The sequence below is a fragment of the Anomalospiza imberbis genome, chromosome 4 (genome assembly GCF_031753505.1).
Source record: "Anomalospiza imberbis isolate Cuckoo-Finch-1a 21T00152 chromosome 4, ASM3175350v1, whole genome shotgun sequence".
NCBI lineage: Eukaryota > Metazoa > Chordata > Aves > Passeriformes > Viduidae > Anomalospiza > Anomalospiza imberbis.
This window is the reverse complement of record NC_089684.1, coordinates 26,560,876-26,579,182: the sequence shown is the minus strand read 5'-3', so window position 1 is coordinate 26,579,182 and position 18,307 is coordinate 26,560,876. Positions and strand designations below refer to the sequence as shown.

General features: G+C 36.7%; 1 protein-coding gene across 12 annotated transcripts in view; it reads left to right on the top strand.

Moving 5' to 3' along the window:
- Window positions 1-18,307, top strand: part of CCSER1 (coiled-coil serine rich protein 1) — a 627,741-nt gene that overhangs the window by 315,048 nt on the left and 294,386 nt on the right. For 11 of the 12 annotated variants that reach the window (XM_068187575.1, XM_068187574.1, XM_068187573.1 and 8 more), the window contains exon 7: window positions 683-760. The exons of the other annotated variant lie outside the window; for it this stretch is intronic. In XM_068187575.1, the coding sequence (XP_068043676.1) occupies window positions 683-760 (78 nt within the window). The remainder of the gene's footprint in view (window positions 1-682; window positions 761-18,307) is intronic. 12 annotated transcript variants of the gene reach the window in all.

Genomic DNA, 18,307 nt, shown 5'->3' with positions numbered 1-18,307 from the left:
ATGATATTGGTTTTATATGTTCTTCTATTATTATTACCATTCTATATTGTTAAGATTCACACATTTGTTTTAATAGTTGTCACATCTGTAAAAATAATGACCATGCTAACCCGCAGGTTATTGAAATATGATCTGAAGAGGGTGCGGTCCTAGGTCCATTGAAGTATACTGAATGATTTTGATTTATAACTTTGATATTCACGGTTTCTTTTATTGTATTAGTGCTTGTTTGTAAGGTATATTGACTCATGTGAATGAGATTTTTTTTTAAACATTGAACCTAATATTTTCCTGCAATATATTGCTTTCCTGTTAATTTTTCCTCTTAAATATACTATTGAGTCATCCAAGAATAATTTAAAATTTTATGTCATAGTTTCTTTTGACATAGATTAATTTTTCTATATGAACAAATATGAACAGCATATTTGTGTATTTGTGCGTACACATTTCAGTCTTTGAATGGGAGTTAATTCAAAATAAAATGCAAGTACTTACCCATTAGTGAAATACTTGAACTTATTGCAAGCAAATAAAGTACAGGTTGCAATTGTCAGTGTAATTCTGTTGGATTTCCAGTGCTGTTTTCAAGCTCTTTCTGTTGCCCTCCTCCAAAATGTAAAAAAAAAAATATCTGTAGAACTTGATTGGAAATGCAAACTCCTGTGTGCTTTTCTTTCAGAGTACGGACATGAGCCCAGCGGGCAGCACGGCCTCCCTCCCTGTTAGCCCCCTTCCTGAGGAGCCCTTGTTTTTCAAGGTACAGTCAGTTCATTTAATCATAAATATTGTCTATTAGTTATATCATGTTAGCTGCTGTGCTGTGAAGTGCTATTGTTGCTTCTTCCTTTTCTTCAAATTACTGTGATGTCAGCAGATGGTCTGTGTATATACCATGCAATTTTCAAGAAATACCTAGAATACTATGCTGGTTTTGAGTATTTTTCCAGCAGACTACAGCTGTGAACTGTTGTTTGTAAGACTGTGTTTTTATCCATCATCCCATTTGGATATGTGCATTCCTGTCTAAGTGTGTGTTGTCAACAGATTTCTCTTTTTTCTGTATTTCAGATATACCTTTTAACAAAACAAAGATTAGTTTCTCCAAAGACACAGGAGACACTAAAGGTCTGTCAAAGAACTGTTTTGGCAGAAGTCCAGTGTAAGCCACAGGCCTGGCATTTTAGTTAATAATAAATGTTGGGACAGTGTCCACAACTTCATGAGGTTTAACCTGTGAGGAGTGAGTTGCCATATGTCACTTTCAGCTGACACCATGGTATCCTTCCCTGGGACACAGAATAGCCTTAGGCAGATCCTCTTGGAAGAGGTCTTCTGAGGCCACCCAGGTACTCGGAGCAGTGCTGCACCATCTAGCAAAGAGGTCACCTTGGCAGTTGTTCCTTTAGGTAAGGAAGAGGGAACTTGGGTTTTCAGCACCATTCACTCTATTGGGTGTCATAATACAGGCTAAGTTACGCTCACAGGAGTATCCCTTTTAAAATTTTCCCTCTCCCAAGTAAGTTTCCACCTTCTGTGTGCCTACAATTAGTTGACTGGGTTGAGTTGTAGTCACTTTGTGATGGTGCTAAGTTAAAGCTGAGTAACTGGAATTAATGAAGTTTGATGATGTGGAGTTTGTGTCTCTCCTGCATGTTCTTCCAGCACAGAAAATAAGTGTCCTTCTGACCTGTCCAAGGCCAGAAAAGAAACTCCTTTTTTTTTCTCCCCATAATTTCAGTATCTGTGCAACAGTTGTACAACCAGCCAACTGATTCTTGCTATTAGAAGGGTTGTGGATTGTGCTTGCTCTGTTGTTTTATCAGTGGAGGTAGACATGGGATATCAGTGGTCAGCTATTCACTGATTCTTATTCCTCTTTTGGGATTTAACGCTTTTAAGACCCTGTCTCTCAATCCGATTTGGCTGAAATTAGGCAATGTTGTGCCCAGATACCAGGATACACATCTTTATTTCTTTGGACCACCATTATAAGTGCACATTAAAGTCTGCTCAACATTCTAATTCAGATTCAGTAGTTGAGTCTCTCTGTGCCTGGAAAACCACTAAGATATTACACTTAGGAAAAAATGGGCTGCTCAGCTCAGATAAAGATGGAAGAGGTAAGAAAATCTAACTTCTTAATTTTCATGCTTAGGTAATCAAACATTGCTCTCTTTGCATCGAGGCACTGACAAATACACTGTAGTGCCTTTATTTTTTAAGGAAATGGTGTTCCTATAACCCAAAATGGGTTGTAAATTACTTTTTTGAAGTGGAATAGTTGCTCTAATAAAACAGTAAAGATGTTTTTCATTTTAAAAGTCTAGTAGAAATGGCAAAAGAAACTGAAAAATCAGGCAGAGAGCATTACGAAATCTTTCATTTTCAGTCAATTTTCAAACCAGAAAACATTTTTGTTTGCAATTCAAGCAAAATGAATGGAGGTCAGATCAGGAAAAAGTTAAATGCATTTTGCAGCATTTAGTAGATTAGAAATAGAAATAATGTAAAATGTAACAGTTTCTGTTACTTCTCCTTGGCTCACTCCAAGAGAGAGCACTATTGTTCAAGCTGTAATGTGAATGACTGGTTTTACAAGCCATAACCCTCTCTGAATACTGTCAGTCGATAATATTGGCTTTTGATGATGGGATGGTGCATTTCCCTTAGCAACATGATTTCCCACATCCTTGCTGTAGAGAAGGAGATTGAAAAAGAAATTCCATTCTGTGGTTCGGCAAGCACAGGTGTGACGAAGCAGGGCCCTATAAACTGCCTCTCTTTGGGACAGTTGAAGATCTCTGAGCTAATGAGCTTTTATATTAGACTGTGAAATGAAACCAAGCCTGTGTTCTCAATCATACCTGGTTTTATACCAAGAAAGAGAACTGTCCTTCCTTGGATGTTAACAATTTGCCTTCAAAAGGAAGTCTGCATTTCTGCATAAGGAATGAATGTAAATCCTGTCACCATACTCTTCTTGTATATCCAACTTCACCAAAGCAGATGCCTATCATTTTTAGTCCCACAGGATATGTGCTGGGAAAATATGGAGAACCTAAGCTTGTACAAAACTATTTTAAGATTTTGAATTTAATCTAGTGAAAGTTAGAAAACAGATTTCCCTGGAAGTACTTTTAAGTTTCATCTCAGCTCTGCTAACACCAACCTCAGCTACCATTCTCCCAGTATATTGCACGTGTTGTGACTTGTAGCAGAAAGGTCCAAATCATATTAAACCCTGATCAGGACTCTTTGGAGGAAGATATTTTCCAGTGCAGCAAGAGATAGTCCACCTGAGTCCATCATATACCATTACTTTAACTGAGTCATTGTGCTTTACTTACATCAAGACAGTACCTTTAAAAGTGTATCACTGATACACAGCAAGAGGAGTAGAAAGCAATTGGGTAAGAAATAAAGCTAGCCAACTCCTGAGCTGTTGAATCCTAAAAGCAACCATGAGAAAATTACCAGATAAACATATAGTTAATGCCATTCAGCAACCTTTCTTCTATAAGTGTTGTAAATAGTAGATTTGGTTTTCCTTGAGGAAAGAGGCAACTTTGCACAGCAGCCAATACAGCCAGTTTTCTGTGTGCCTTTGGGTTCCTTCTCCCTGTGGAGTTAGCAACACACATATGTTCAGGGCAGTCTTCCTTAGCTGTGCTAAGGAAAAAATCCAGTTCAGCCATGTACACAGACACTTTGGCAAAATATTTCTACAACCTGTTTTGATAAAGCCATCATAGGCATTTCTTTTTAATGAGGGTTATTTTTTGTCTGATTCCCGCTTTCAATCCTCTACTGTTTTCCATGTGTTTAGAAAAGGAAGGTATTTTCCTATATTGTAGAAAAAGTTTATTTATCCTCTCAGAAAGGAACATCATCTTTTTTGGTGGTTTTGCGCTTAAACTTTCAAGCAGGTAGGATCTTCTTTTGAACAGAAGTTTTTTCTTCTCTTGCTTTATAATATTTCTTGAAGAATTAGGTCTTTGTCTTAGGGAAAAAGTTATGTCACAATTGAAATGTTCCAGAACTAAGAATTTGGAATATAATGGAGTAGAATGGTATTTGTCATGCAACCTTAAGTGTTATTCTATGTTAAAATAGCAAAACTGTAGCTGGCTTAAATGTGAGTGGCTTTTAATTATGAGTACTTATATCTGCTCTCGTTAGCTGGAATTAAAAATAATCCTGCCTTTCATTTAGAAGATAAGTGAAGGAGTGGGTATTTCTAAAAGGTCAACTTAGCAAGCAATGTCTCATCCATTTTTTAGAACCTGTTCTTTTCTCCTACTCATTATGCTGTGCTTTATTATAATAGTATCTTATTATAATAGTATCTTATTATTTTAAAATTATTTTAAAATATAGTGACAGTCTTTTAAGAAAAGATCTATGACAGCCATTTGGTTCATCAAATATCTAATATTAGCTAATTATACATTATCTGTTGTAACGAGCATCAGTCTCACTGGTTATTAGTCACAGCCAAGTTGTAAATAATAACCATAATAGTAATTTATTGTAGAGATGTTTAATTGTGTCTCAATTCTGATTAATCTCAACCATGCTTTACTAATTGGCATTAAATGAAAGAAAAAAATTCCTTCATTATTTCCTTTCTCCTTTGAGGGAGCTGAGAATTTCCTTCAGTATTTATTATCTTACTGTGTTCTGACTTCTGTAATAATACCCTTAATGCAAATTCCTTGAGTAAGAAAACAGAAGTGCCAGGTCAAGTAGCAAAAGCTGACAGTCCTCAGTAGTGTTATCACTGCTGTAGGTCTAGTGAAATGTAATCTAGACTAAATTATGTCTATACTTAGAGTTTTACTATTCTTCCTACAGCTTTACAGGCTCTGGAAATGCAAATCAGTGCAGTTCACAAATGGGCATGAGCTCTGGCAGCTCCTGACATTTGTGCCTAGAATTAGCAAGAGAGAAATTTTCCATTTGGTCTGTAATCACAATTTAATTTTACAGCAGATATTTGGAATAATCAGTATGAAAGGCACAGTAATGACTGCTGGCTAGCCCAAGGAATTAATCTTTCAGAGTGGGACTTTGTATTTCTAGGTGTCGAATGAAATCTTTTGTTAACTTACTTAGCAATGATGACAGCAAGCTGGTCCTGTAGTTCCAAAAGCTTCCTATGCTAGTTGACACAGCTAGCTTATTTACCCTCTCTACCTCAAATGGACTATTTCCAGTATTTTAAGTATTTGCTGACACTTCCTTAAATGAGAAAATTTCCATGTGTTGCTTTGTGTTCAAAACAGACTCTGAAATAATCACATGGGCATTGCGACCCCATGGCAGATAGAGCAGGCTAGGGTTCAGTGTTGCTCTCCAATGGGCTGGAGGCCTCATTAGCTCTTGTCCCTCTCATTCCACCCTCCAGCTGAATTTCTGCTTCTGCTGAGAAGCATCTGAAGCCTCTGTGGTTTTGGTTTGTTTGTTTTAGATAAGTTTTTGATATTTCTAGTAAAGTGAGTAGAGTTGTAGAAGTATGACTCACACAACCCCACCTTTACTCTTCTGCTGCCTCAGTCTCCATCCTATTTTAAACAAGTCTATCACCATTCTTCAGTGGTTTAATCAATTCCTCCCAGTCTTAATTGTTATCTCCCATGTCAGTATTTCCTTTCTTTATGACTCCTATGCTGGTATAGCACAGACTTTTAAAAGTCACATCATCACAGCAGCTTTCTGCCTTTGATGCAAGCCTTCCATTTTGTCATTTCTTAAAAAGATTTATACATCTGATTTTTTTCACTGTCTTTATCATCATAGGACATGAGATCTTGAACAGCACTGAATGTGTTCTGAAGGGAGGAGTGTGAAGTTGGTATTATGGGCCCTGTTAGAAGAAGCTTCTGTGCATTTATTCACCATCTTTTCCTTTCTGTCAGTAACTCTGTGCACATTTTTCCCAAGAAAAAGTGCTCTGCCAGCAAGTCTGTCTGAATAGAACCACATCACCTATTTAATGAGTAAATTAAACATTTTTTTTATTGTGGGGAGTGTAGGTACAACACTGGTAATTTCCCAGTGTCATTGATATATTTACTAAATACTAGCATATTTACCAATATTTACTAATGACTAAAAGGATCAGCAGTGAGACTGGGAGCTACACGTGTATTGTCTTAGTTCCTTCTGCCTCTATGCCTTGATCATAGTTGCCTTTCTTTCCAAATTTTATACACATGTATTTTTTAGTGTATTCTCCTTTGTTTTACTGAAGCTTTCATCATAGCTTGACCTCTAGTTCAAAATTTTAAAATTACAGCCTCTATCTTAAACAAAACTGATGATTTTAATGCTATAAATTCAGTTATTTACTCAGTGAGTCACATATAGGAAAATGATTAATTAATGTCTTATTAAAATCTTGAAGAGCAACCAGAAACACAAGTGATGCTTCAGCAAAGGCAAGCAGAAGGATCATCATTTTTTCAGTTAACAGGGTTTCCAGCATAACTTAACATTTTATATAATCAGCACTGCAAGGGTAAATATTGGGTTCATTCAGGTTCCTCCCGTCAGGCAGACACATGCTCACACAATGAATTCTGATGCATACCTACAAAGTAAGCCTTTCCTGCTGAGTGCTCTATATACAAGATTTAAAAGTCATAAAACTTGTAACATTATAGGTTGCTGACAAGATTTTATCACTAAGACTATGAAAAAGGATTTTCTTGGAACTCTATGGGAGGATTCTGATACACCCAGTAAGAACACTTAAAGTGCTAATCTAATCATCTCAATACAGACAGTAAATCCTCCTAATTTCCCTTGTCATGGGACTGCTAGGCAGAAGGAAATCTGGTGTGTTGAGGAATCCATTCAGTGCAGGCAGCTCGGGGTGCAGCTGGGGGGCAGGAGCCTGAGCCCCAGGCAAGAAGCAGAGCAAAGGTCCCAGGTACCTGTGGCCCAGCCAGGGCACTGGGCACACTCAGGAGCTGATGACTCCGGGCTTTACTGCACTTAGACTGTGAGGGTGTAAAAGCCCAAGATTTTTTTGTTTGGGGCTGCTCCTCGGAGGTATCAGCTTGAACTGTGATTTGTTATTTTGCTACTGCACCATGATTAAATGATATTAAGGATCTGGAACTCTGACACTACTCTGGGAAACCTGGTGTGACTGCGTGAGTGTGGAGGGTGTAGCTGTAAAAGGTCCTAAGTCCCAGCTCAGGTGCTGTCAGAGTGGCTGCCAGAGGGGCTCCTGGATGGTTGGAAAGGGAAGTTTCCTTATCAGGCATTTGTAAAATATAATGCATGCTTTTTTTTGTTCTTTGCAGTTTTTTTGTGTTTTTTTTTATTTTTGGTTTGGGTGTTTTTATTTGTTTGGGGTTTTTTTTTTTTTGTGGTGGTTTTTTGTTTTGTTTTATGGGGTTTTTTGTTGTTGTTTTTTGGTGGATTTTTTTTTTTTTTTTTTTTTTTTTTTTAGTGCGCAGACTCATTATAAAGAGTCTGGAATAAAATTTCATCTAAATCAATGGCACAATGCCCACTGACTATAGTGGCCATGGCCACTCCAGGCCAGGGATGGCATGGATTATGTCAGAGGCATCAATTACTTTAGAAGTGAAAATGTTCATCTGTGTTGACCATTTTATCCCCATTGATTATTTTAAAGGTGAAAATGTAAATCCATTTTGACCATTCCAACCCAAGAGTACTTTCTGTAGTTGTTGTAAATGAGATAAAATTCAAGTGCTTGCATGAATTATGTTCAATATAGTGAAAAGCTAGAACTGTTTGCTACACAGGAGTTTATTTAATGATGATTATTCACTTTCCAGCATGTGTTACAGCAATGAATGTTTTCTTCCTAGGATAAATTTAAAAAACTGGGGACTTGAAAATGGGTTTTCTACATCTCAGTTGTGTATTCTCACTGTAGCAGGTTCTCTCTCTTCCTTTCTGGCCAAGGACTGCTTTTTTTTTCATCCAGAAAGCCTCTGAAAATCATAGGTGTGGAAGCTTGACCTGTTTTTGACAAGAAGTTTTGACTTAGTGAAATTAATGATTTTAAATGGAAAACATCTGATCCTTGACTCTTCTATTAGAACATGTATAAACAACTTTCCCAGTACTGAGTAATGTTAATGACCCTGACCCGGCCACGTGTTTTCAAACATAATCCATTACAGTAAGAAATTGAGGGTTGGCATTTTGAAATCCTTATCTAGTTAAATGTCTCAAAAGTACAACATTAAAAATAACTGAGTGACTTTGAAAATGTTCACTGAGAGTTTAAAGAGGCAGATATTTTTGTGAGCAATTTAGACAGCCATTAACTGAAATTAAAGGCAAGATCTAATTGCTGACACATAGATACCTTGTGCCACTTCTGAAAGCTCTATCCTGCCTTTCCTCTGGCTAGCTTTCTAGCAGAGCCAGTTATTGACAGGTGATGAAAGCTGTTCTGCTGTAGTTTGATTTTTGTTGTCTCCCTGGTTTCTTTTCCATTTAAGATTGTGACTTGGTCATGCTCTGTCTCTTGGTAAGTTACAAACTCTTTTGTGAGCCACTTGTTTATAGTGAGCTGTTTAGTTTTACAGAGGAATGTGGCTTGTCTGGGAGGCTTTGATGGCCTGATGCAATGGTGACTTGCATTGTTAGGTAGGGTCTTCTAAAGTGCTGTTCCTGTTTCCACCAACTTTGCATTGTTGTATAACATTAAACCTAATTTTTTTGAAAAAAATAAATTTCCCCTCTATTTAAAGATTATAACATCATTATGGTAGTACTGGAGTAAATGTCTTGTTTTTGAAAGGTGTAATATACTCTGATTTTAATCCATAGCATGTGCGTTCAGTTTATTCTCTGCCCTTCTCCTTGCTCCTGGTATAGTTCAATACTTTGATTATTGGTAGTGAAATGTATTTGTGTGTTTAAGGTGACTTTTTAGTGCCTTGCCTTTTTTTTTTTTTTTTTTTAAGAATCATAAAGTTTCTTCTACCTTTTTGACTCACTTTTTTAAAATCAGGACAGGTAAAAGGATGTCTTTGTTGATTGAAATGTTCTTAAATGTGGCTGTATGAACTGGCTCTTAACAGTAGTCCAGAAAAAAGTTATGTCTCTTCATGTGTATAGAATAAAAAATCTATTTATTCAGGCTTCTTCATTTATCAGAGATTTTAATAAGAATCCTGATAGCCATTGGGGATGGAGACAATGGAAAGTGTCAGTTTCAATTACTTAAAAAATATTGGAAACCCAGTCTTAAGGCTGTGGGTTTGTTGGATTGTTGTAATGGGGAACACCTATAAGAAAATGCCATTCCTACTGTATCTCACAGATAACTTGGACAATTAAAAAAAAAAAAACACAAAAAAACTTCTAAGTTTTGGACCATTTAAATTTCTAAACCATTTCTTAATAAATGGTTGAGGACGTGATTCACTTAAAAAATTTTGGTAAAAAAAAAGTGGACTAAAGGAAAAAGAGCATAACCTTTGTGGATAAAGGAGTTGATAATGGGAAGGGGTGGAAAGCCCCTAAACAGACTTAATAGCTTCATTTTGTCCTAGTCAATAATGAAATAAATATTCAGCAGATTTTTTTTTAGATTTTATATTTTCAAGCAAGGCTGAATACTATAGATGAGAAGGAATACCCAGTTTTTAATTTGGATAATACTTGCTAAGCATTTCAAACTTGTACAGCTATGTGGTACATTGTTGTGGGCAGCCTTGTGATAATTGTATCATTAGAGTTATCATCTCTCATTAGAGTTCTGAAAGATTAAATTAAGATTAAGGAGGGTGCAGTGGAAAAAAGCTTTCTTTAGGTGAATATCTCATTACCATTTGTTGTAATCATTACATTTGTGGATGTTGTCAGTAGCCAAGAAAGGAATGAACAAGCCTGACTGATTGTTGTTTATTTTGGGTTTTTCTGCACAGTTTCATATTTAAGTGAAAGGGAGAAGCACATCATCCTCCACATGACTGTACAGAGTTATATTTATTTCTGGTTCTTCTAATAAAGTGCCAGTTTATTTCAATAAGTCAGTAAAAGGAGGTAAAGTTTGCAGGGATGGAATGTTGATCTACAGCTGAACCAAGGGAAAATTTTGGAACGGAGATGAAATAGTTTTTACAAACAACATGAAACGAAGATGTTTCCTGAAGTTTTTTGTTTACTGTTCACTAAAATACCTAAAGCCTTACTATTTTCACAGGCTGGTATGTCTGCATCAAATTTAAAATGTTTAGGAAACGTAGACGAACTGGAAATCTGCAGGGTATAATAACATATCATAGAAAAACAGCTGCAATGCAAACCATGAAAAAGGAAAAATAAGAAAACTGGTGACAGTGAAATTTAAAATAAAGTAGTTAGTTCAGCATGCCCATGTTACAGAATGTAGGAGATTCACACACACAAATTAAAATTTTTTTAGTACTATGAAAGAAGAAGTTTAAAGATATTAAATATTGCTTTCATTCTGGTATTGCAGATGTGAAGTAGGATACTGTGTGAGAGGGAAATTTGGACTATAAAGTTGACTTGCTAATGTTTCTCAGGGATTGTTTGGATTCCTCTAGGTCAGTTTGCTTTGATCAAATCTTCAATCTCTTTGGATAGAAATGTTCCTGCAGTTGCAAGCTTAATAGGCTGGCATCTTTGTGCAGGCAGTTCTGGGTTTGCTGTTTTGTCCATAGTGAGCTCGCTGAGCGGCACTGGGAGGAGGGATTTTGTCCAACCTGACCACTTAAGTGAGAGTTATCATATCAATACACAATTAAACTTAGAGAAGAAACAATTTTCCTGTACAGTTTTCCTGTTTCTTTTGGACAAGAAACAGTTTTCCTGTACCATTTCCTATTCCAAATATTTCAGGACAGTCTTGAACCTGGTATGAAACAAGCAGATCATAATCTGTGTCATTTGGTCACCCCAGCTCTAAGCAGCAAAATCTTAAGCTGTGGTAGTATTTGTCAAAATTAGAAATGGTCAGAATGGTACTTATGGCTTCTTGTATCTTCATTATTTTGCTTTATGCTTTGCTGTATTCCTGAGGATGATCTTTCAATTGCAAGTTTGTATATTTGGTGTTTATTGCCATGTTTATAAACATTTTGAATTAATAATATATATATAGGCTTTTAAGTTATGAATTCTTTAAGCCTTTTGCTTCAGTCTCCTCTTCTGAATATCTTTATCCTCTTTCCTACCACGACCACAGAATGGTTGATTCCAGTACTCTTCATTTCCATAATTATCCTTAGTGTTGTGTGAGGATGAATGCAAATTCGTTAGCAAAATGATAATTCCTTATCATAACAAGAAAAAAACCCACAGAAATAGCTGTCCATAAATTAAGTCAGCATTATATTGGGTTTAATCTATTTTATATAGTGTTGTGCACCTCTTAGACAGAAAGAGGTCCTTAGAGTAAATGAAATTAATTGGGGAAAAATTAACAAATGTTATGAAGCTGTCATTTTTTTTATGTATCAGTACCACAGTTATATAAATGCTACTCACATGTTAACTAGATGTCTTCAGCATGCAAATTTGATGGGACTGATCATCATAAATATTAATTAATTCTGAGGTGCAGAGGCTTTTGCAAACACTAATCCCTGTAACACTCCTATAGGGTGGAGAGGTGTTATCTTCCTTTCACAGAAAGAGGCATGAGCTGTTTGTATTGGTGATCCTGCATGCTGTTCTGCTCTTGGGCTGGGGAAGTGATCCTGCCTTTCCTGGCTTCAATTTCCAGTTGTTAGTAATTCCTCACTGACCTGTGTCTTACTCAAAGAGCTAATATTCCCACTCAGAAGAATAATTCTGGAACTCTTACTGCCACACTGGGAAGTGAAGCCCACTCTGCAAACAGATTTCCCTATTCAGAGTCTGGTGTAGGGAAGGATAATTTTTCTTTAAATAAAGTGGCATCTGAGGAATATTTATTATCTTTTAAGATAGCTTTCATTTCATTACAGCATTAAACAGAGAAGTCACTGGTATTGTGTGATGCTTCAGTTCTCTGTAGTATAATGAAATTTTTTTGCTTATAGGAAGGGAAAGATAACATGAACAATAGTTTGTATATACAAACACACAAATAAACACTATATTATTTGCTGGGAAATGTAGAGTGTTAAGTACTCCTTTATATAGTTATTTGTTTTCTATCTATAGAGTCCTTCTCATCTCATAAAGAAATGAGGTTTTTTTTTTTTTTTCTGTTTTTTGTTTTTTTCCCCATTGGGTGTCTGTACACCAAGGGCTTTAAGTGTGGAAACACCAAGAGCAGAGTAAGAAAATCTAATGGCTCTTCTGGCACAAGGAGATGAGGTATAAGTGTCCATCATTATTCAATCCCTCTTCTCATGTATTCATACATTTATTTTGTGGCTTATGGAAATCATAATTACTTGTACATAAGAATGTCCTGCACACCTTCATGAATCATTCAAAGCAACAATGCAAGCAGGCTTTGTGGATGCAGTTACTTTGAAAGAGTATTCCCAGAATGGTCCAAAAAGGCAAAATTGAAGCAAGTGCTTCCCTCAGCAGGGAAGAGTTTTAATTTACATTGACTTATGACAGTGATTTAAAGGACATCAAATGTTCTTCTGTGATGTATCTACATTTGACTGCCCAATTGCAGCAGCTTCATCCCTTCAGGCTCTATTGGCAGTTCAAAAAAAAACAAAAAACTAAACGTGAGGCTGTGAACTGGAGTGCAGCTGATGATATTGCCAAGTGCCTTTGTGCTTCTGACTGTGAATGGTTTGTCAGGAGAGAGGTAAGAAAGAGGTGACTGCTACCAATGGTGGCATTTAATGGCAGAATGAGCTTAATAGCAGATAAAGAAGTCAGCTGACTTAAAGAAAAGTTCAGAATCAAATGAAGCACCTGCTCTGTGTCTGGTTATTCTCTAGGCTCTTGTTGGCCAGCAGTTTGGGCCTTATTTATTTCACCCAGCAGGAGTTAAAGGGAGCCTGAACCCTGCAGTTTCAGGCTTTCTGAGGTGTCCAATTCAAAGGGGGTGAATGGCTCAACACATGGATGGATAATGTCAGATGGACCATGCCACTTGTTTCCTTGTTAATGAAAAACTGACTCTTTCTCAGGTCCATTCCAAAGTATCCTGTGTGCACATAGAGGACTGACCTATAGTTCAGTCCAGTGACTGAAGTATTAATTGAAATTACCATTCTAATCAACTTGACTAATAATTTTCTTTGTACCTGCATTAGTCTAAAGGCAGAATGATGTAGAAGAGATACTTGTATTCTGGCTTTTCTGCATTCCAAAACTTGAAGTGCTGCCAGGGAAATTCATCAAAGGCTTCATCTGAGAAGATATCCCTGCAGGTAGATAATATACATAAGCTGTACTGTACTACTTTTTGTACTTTTTGGCCCTACCAGGCTTTTCAGTTTTGTTTTCTCTTGGTTTTCTTTTCCAGTTGAGATTTAGCTTTCATAAAATGGAATTAAACTTAAGGAACTTGGGTTAAGAAAGTTCTATTCTTTTAAATGAATCAAGCAACACCTTCATTTCTTGGTATGTGGCTGTCATGAGGGTAGAAGAAACCCACCTGACTGTCACACTGTGGTTCATGCAACAGTATATTGTGGAGCATTTAGCAGCAAAACCAAAATGTTTACAACAAAGATATTTAAAGAACTGGCCCGTTGTTAAGTTCAATCAACAGAAGACATCTTTCTTGGCCCTGCAAGAGTTCAGTTTATCAAGCAGCTCTTTCCATCTGGTTGTGTGATCTCGTGGTCTTTTTTGGTTTGTTTTATTTTTTGTTTTGTTTGGCGGTTTTTATTTGTTTATTTTTTTGTTTTGTTGTTGTTTGTTTCCTTTCTTAAATAACAGCATGTTCGTAATTTTGTCTTCTTGAGTTTTGTCTCTGTCAATTCCTACAGAACAATGCTACTGCACAAAATATCACCTAGCTAACAGCAGAAAAATATCTCCTCTATAAATATTTTACCTAAGAGGTGTTTCAAATACAGTCTGTGATGTGACAGTTAATGTTAACCCTGATTTTAAATAAAAATCCTTCTGTGGTACATGATGAGAAACCCTGCTGATATGAAGAGAGGATTCCTCTTGTGCCATTGCAAAGAGATGTGAAAAAGATGAGCATCGTGGGAAATTTTACTGTGTCCAAGAAGCTTCTTGTAGATTGACTCTTTCACAGTCCTTTTGGCAATGGAATTTTTAAAAGTAAGGCTTTGGAGGCTGGTTGGGATTTTTACAGGGAGCTGATTGTATTTCCTGTGATTAGGAAATACAGCAGCACAGCTTTATCCCCAGTGCTGTTATTAGGAGCCTCTTGCAGATTAGGTTGATCGCCCTTTGTTACTCTGTTGATCAAAAAAGAACTCTCTCGATGCTCTTGGCATATGGTGATATCCTCTTCTGGCGTTAAATGCATTTGGCATCAAAATTAGTGTTTAGAGGTATCATGGAGATATAAACAAATGTAATTCAAAGAAACACAGAAATTGCTGACACTTACTTAAGCTACAACTTTAACTGTAAATTTATTTAAAAGCACTGTAAGAGTCTAATTGGTAAAATGACTACAAAACAGATTTTAAAAGATCTGAACTCCTAGTCACTTACTTAAGAATATGACAGTGTTGCAGCCTTAGCAGAATTATTTGCTTGTAAGTATAATATTGTTTGTATGACAGCTGTCATCTCATTGAATCTGTGTAACACTGGATTCTTGGTATTTGAACAAGGATCCACAGTTTTGTAAAAGGCCCGTACAGTTTTCCCACAGAGGTGGAATGTAGCTGCTTTCTTTGCTTAATTTTAGAGTTGTGTGAAAAATTCTGTGAACACATAACTATGAGAGGATAATGGATCAGTTATAACTTCAACAGAGAAGATTTGGTAATACAGAATAGAATTTGATAATCCAGAATGACCTAGTTTTAACGAAAGTAAGTTTTTCTAAGAAGGGATGGAAAATACATCTGTGTAGAAAATGACCTACAGAATGAATTGTATGCTTTTCAATCTTTATTAAATGTGTGAAATTCTTAAGATTATTTAAAAGAGTACTGCAACAATGTACGTAGAGTGCAGATAGGCTGCCACACTCTGTTGCGCAGACGTGAAGTTGTTGGGTGATTTTCTCAAGGTCATAAACCCCCCAGGAGGTGTGAACCTCCCTGATTCTCTTCTATAACAAGTTTATTATAATTTTTTTCAATTAAAAAAATAATGAGATTTTTCTGATTTGAAGGAAAAATAATAAGGGAGGAGTACAGCATGGAGACTTCATTAAAAAGCTTGTCAGTGACAGATCCAGATCTCATGATCTTCCACTTTGTTACCTGGTTCTTCTCTGGCTTAATCTCCTTTCAAACTTGGGATAGTGATAGGCTTCCAGAAGTAGTCACATTCCAGCTTTGCTTTTCTGTTGTCATCACATTTGTATGAGAGATCTCTGTTTTGGTTTTACTCTGCTTGCTTGCATACAGATGGGAACTGAGCTGAAGTTGAGGAAAGGGCAGTGAGACCTGGTCTCTTGGCACAGAACCTGCTGATTCTGATTAATTATTAATTGCACTATAAGATCAGTTACTTGCACTAAGTTCTATAAATAGTTTAATAAAAACAAAACCAAAAGCCAGCCAAGCCCCAAAATCATGACAATTTTTTTCCTTGTGTGACAAGCTAGAGCAAAATTATCTGAATGAAACAGCTTTCAGTAAACCTGTGGGTGACCATGATCTGGTCTGTTCAAGAACATGCAAGCATACATGTATGATTTATCTAGAATATGCTCCCACTGGAAGGATAACCAGTGGAAATCAAAGGTGCCTGGAATGAGGGTGGTGGTTTGGTACTTAGAGAAGCTCTACAAGACTTAACCCAAGATGTGTTACAGGCAATAGGAGTGAAATAGAGAATTCCATTTTTCATGACTGTGTGCTGGTTTTGGTGGGGGTAGAGTTAATTTTCTTCCCAGTGGCTGGTATGTGGCTGTGTTTTGGATTTGTGCTGAACACAGGGTTGATAATGTAGAGATGTTTGTGTTATTGCTGAGCAGGACTTACACATAGCCAAAGCCTTTTCTGCTTTTTGTGCTGGCAGGGAATTTAGGGGTGTGGGGGAGGTGGGAGGAGATGCAGCTGGGCCAGGTGACCCAAACTGACCAAAGGGATATTTCAGACCATGTGATACCATGCTCAGTGTATAGAGTGGGGGAAAAAAGGAGAGCAGGAAGAAAATTTGGAGTGATTCTGTTTGTCTTCTTAAATAACTGGTACCTATGATGGGGCCCTGCTGTCCTGGAGGTGGCTGAATACCTGCACTGGAAGCACTGAATGAATTCCTTGTTTTTTTTTGCCTGTGTGTATGGCTTTTTGCTTTCCCTATTAAACTGGTGGTTTTTTCATCCCACAAGTTTTATAGCTTTTACCCTTGTGATCCTCTCTTTGATCCTGCTGGTGAGGGACTGAGTGAGTGACTGTGTGTGTTTGGTTGCTGGCTGGGGTGTAAACCAAGCAACACACACGTTGCTCTTGTCACAGAGAAAATTCAGTTTAATAATAGAATGTAGAAGGTAGTGGGGTGTTATGGGAGATACTGAATCCAAGCCTGCAGAACAAGATAACTCCCATGGCAAAGGGGCAGCTGAGGACCGACTGTGGTTCTCTTCAGTTATCCCTAGAAAACTCAAAAGTTTCCTCTACTTGAAAATGTAAATGTTTTTGTTTTAGTCCTAGCAGACCTTCTGAGCTGTTAAAGACCATTTAGACTTCATGGAGTTTTGCAAAAGTTTCATATGAAGTGTATTTAATATAAGGTTTACTAGCAGGCTCCCTGGGGAATTGATTTCACTCGGAAACCTACCCACCCACAGATCCAGGTGTACATTTCTTACAGACATACTTATTGTAAACATGCTGTCAGTTTCTAGGTTTTTTTTTTTAATTACAGCTGCTGTTGTTCAGAGCTGCATCTTTGTAGCTCTCGACAGCAAACTATTCATCCTCTTTCTCCTTTGTTTCATGAGGAAAAAAGGCATTAAAAGAAAATGGGAAGAAAAATAAATCAAATGCCAATCAAAGGTTCTTATCAAGAGCCCCAGGAGAAGAAAGGGTTGAATCTGCCTGTGATTGTCCAAAAAGAATGCTGGATTTTCTTTCTCTTTCTGGGTGTACAAAAGACAGAATATTGAAGGGGTGGGAATTTCCATTTGTGAATTCCAAAAACGCATTTAAGTTGCAACTAGTGCAAGCTTTGTACTACATTAGTAGTTTATTTATAGAGAAAGATGGCCTTGGGTTTATGGTATGAAATTGAAAATCGGAGGATACGGCACTTCTGGCCCAGAAACAGCATATCTTCCTGGGGGAAATAATGTAGGTGATTTAAATTCTATCTGCAGAACTGCCAGAGTACGTTTATTCTTTTTAGTGGCATAGTCAGACTAATTTTATTAAACCTTTTAAATGCTCAGAAGGCAGCCATGGTATATGTGCAAAATAGTGGTTCTTGCAAGGGTTGTAGATGCCAAAATATGTAAGAATAGGGTAGTGAACATGATCCTGGAGGCTGCATTCTGAAAACCTGAGAGAGCTGATTGGTAATAGGAATATTAATTCACCTAAATAGTCCACGCTGACTGGATGACTTTTATGAATGCTATGATTTAATTACTGCTTTTTGGCATGTCCGAGGATGTTTCTTCGAGTTGGTAAGATTAGATCTGGTATCCATGAAAGGAAAGGACAATATCTTGCCTATTATAAAACTATCTGTTATGCTATGTCTTAATTAGTTTTTTCTATTATGAACATAACACAGCTTCAGAAAGGTAGACACCTTACATTACAGGAAACATGTTAAAATCACCTTGCTCTACTGTTTTTTAATTTCATGCATACGATGAGATTAAAAAACATATTTCACAGTTCCAATGAAAATCAGGTTCCCCTCTAAGTCACATTGTCCCTAATAAATAAGTTTGTATCAAGAGAGCTGTCATAAAAAGCATAAGATTGAATATATTTTGCAAATGGCTGCTGGTCTTAAAAATTTGTTTATTAAGTTCTTAGTTGTCATCTATTTCATTATCTACATAATGTCATAAAGTTTCAGTTAAGAACCTTTATCATTGAATTCTAAGTGGTATTCCATTACTGATTATTCTCTCTTTTAAAGTATTTTTCTCCTTCCCTCATACCACAAGAGGAACCAAACATGTCTTTCATGTTTAACAGATAATAAAATTGAAATTCAAATAATAACTAAAATTCCATTAAAGAAATAACTGGCTTTA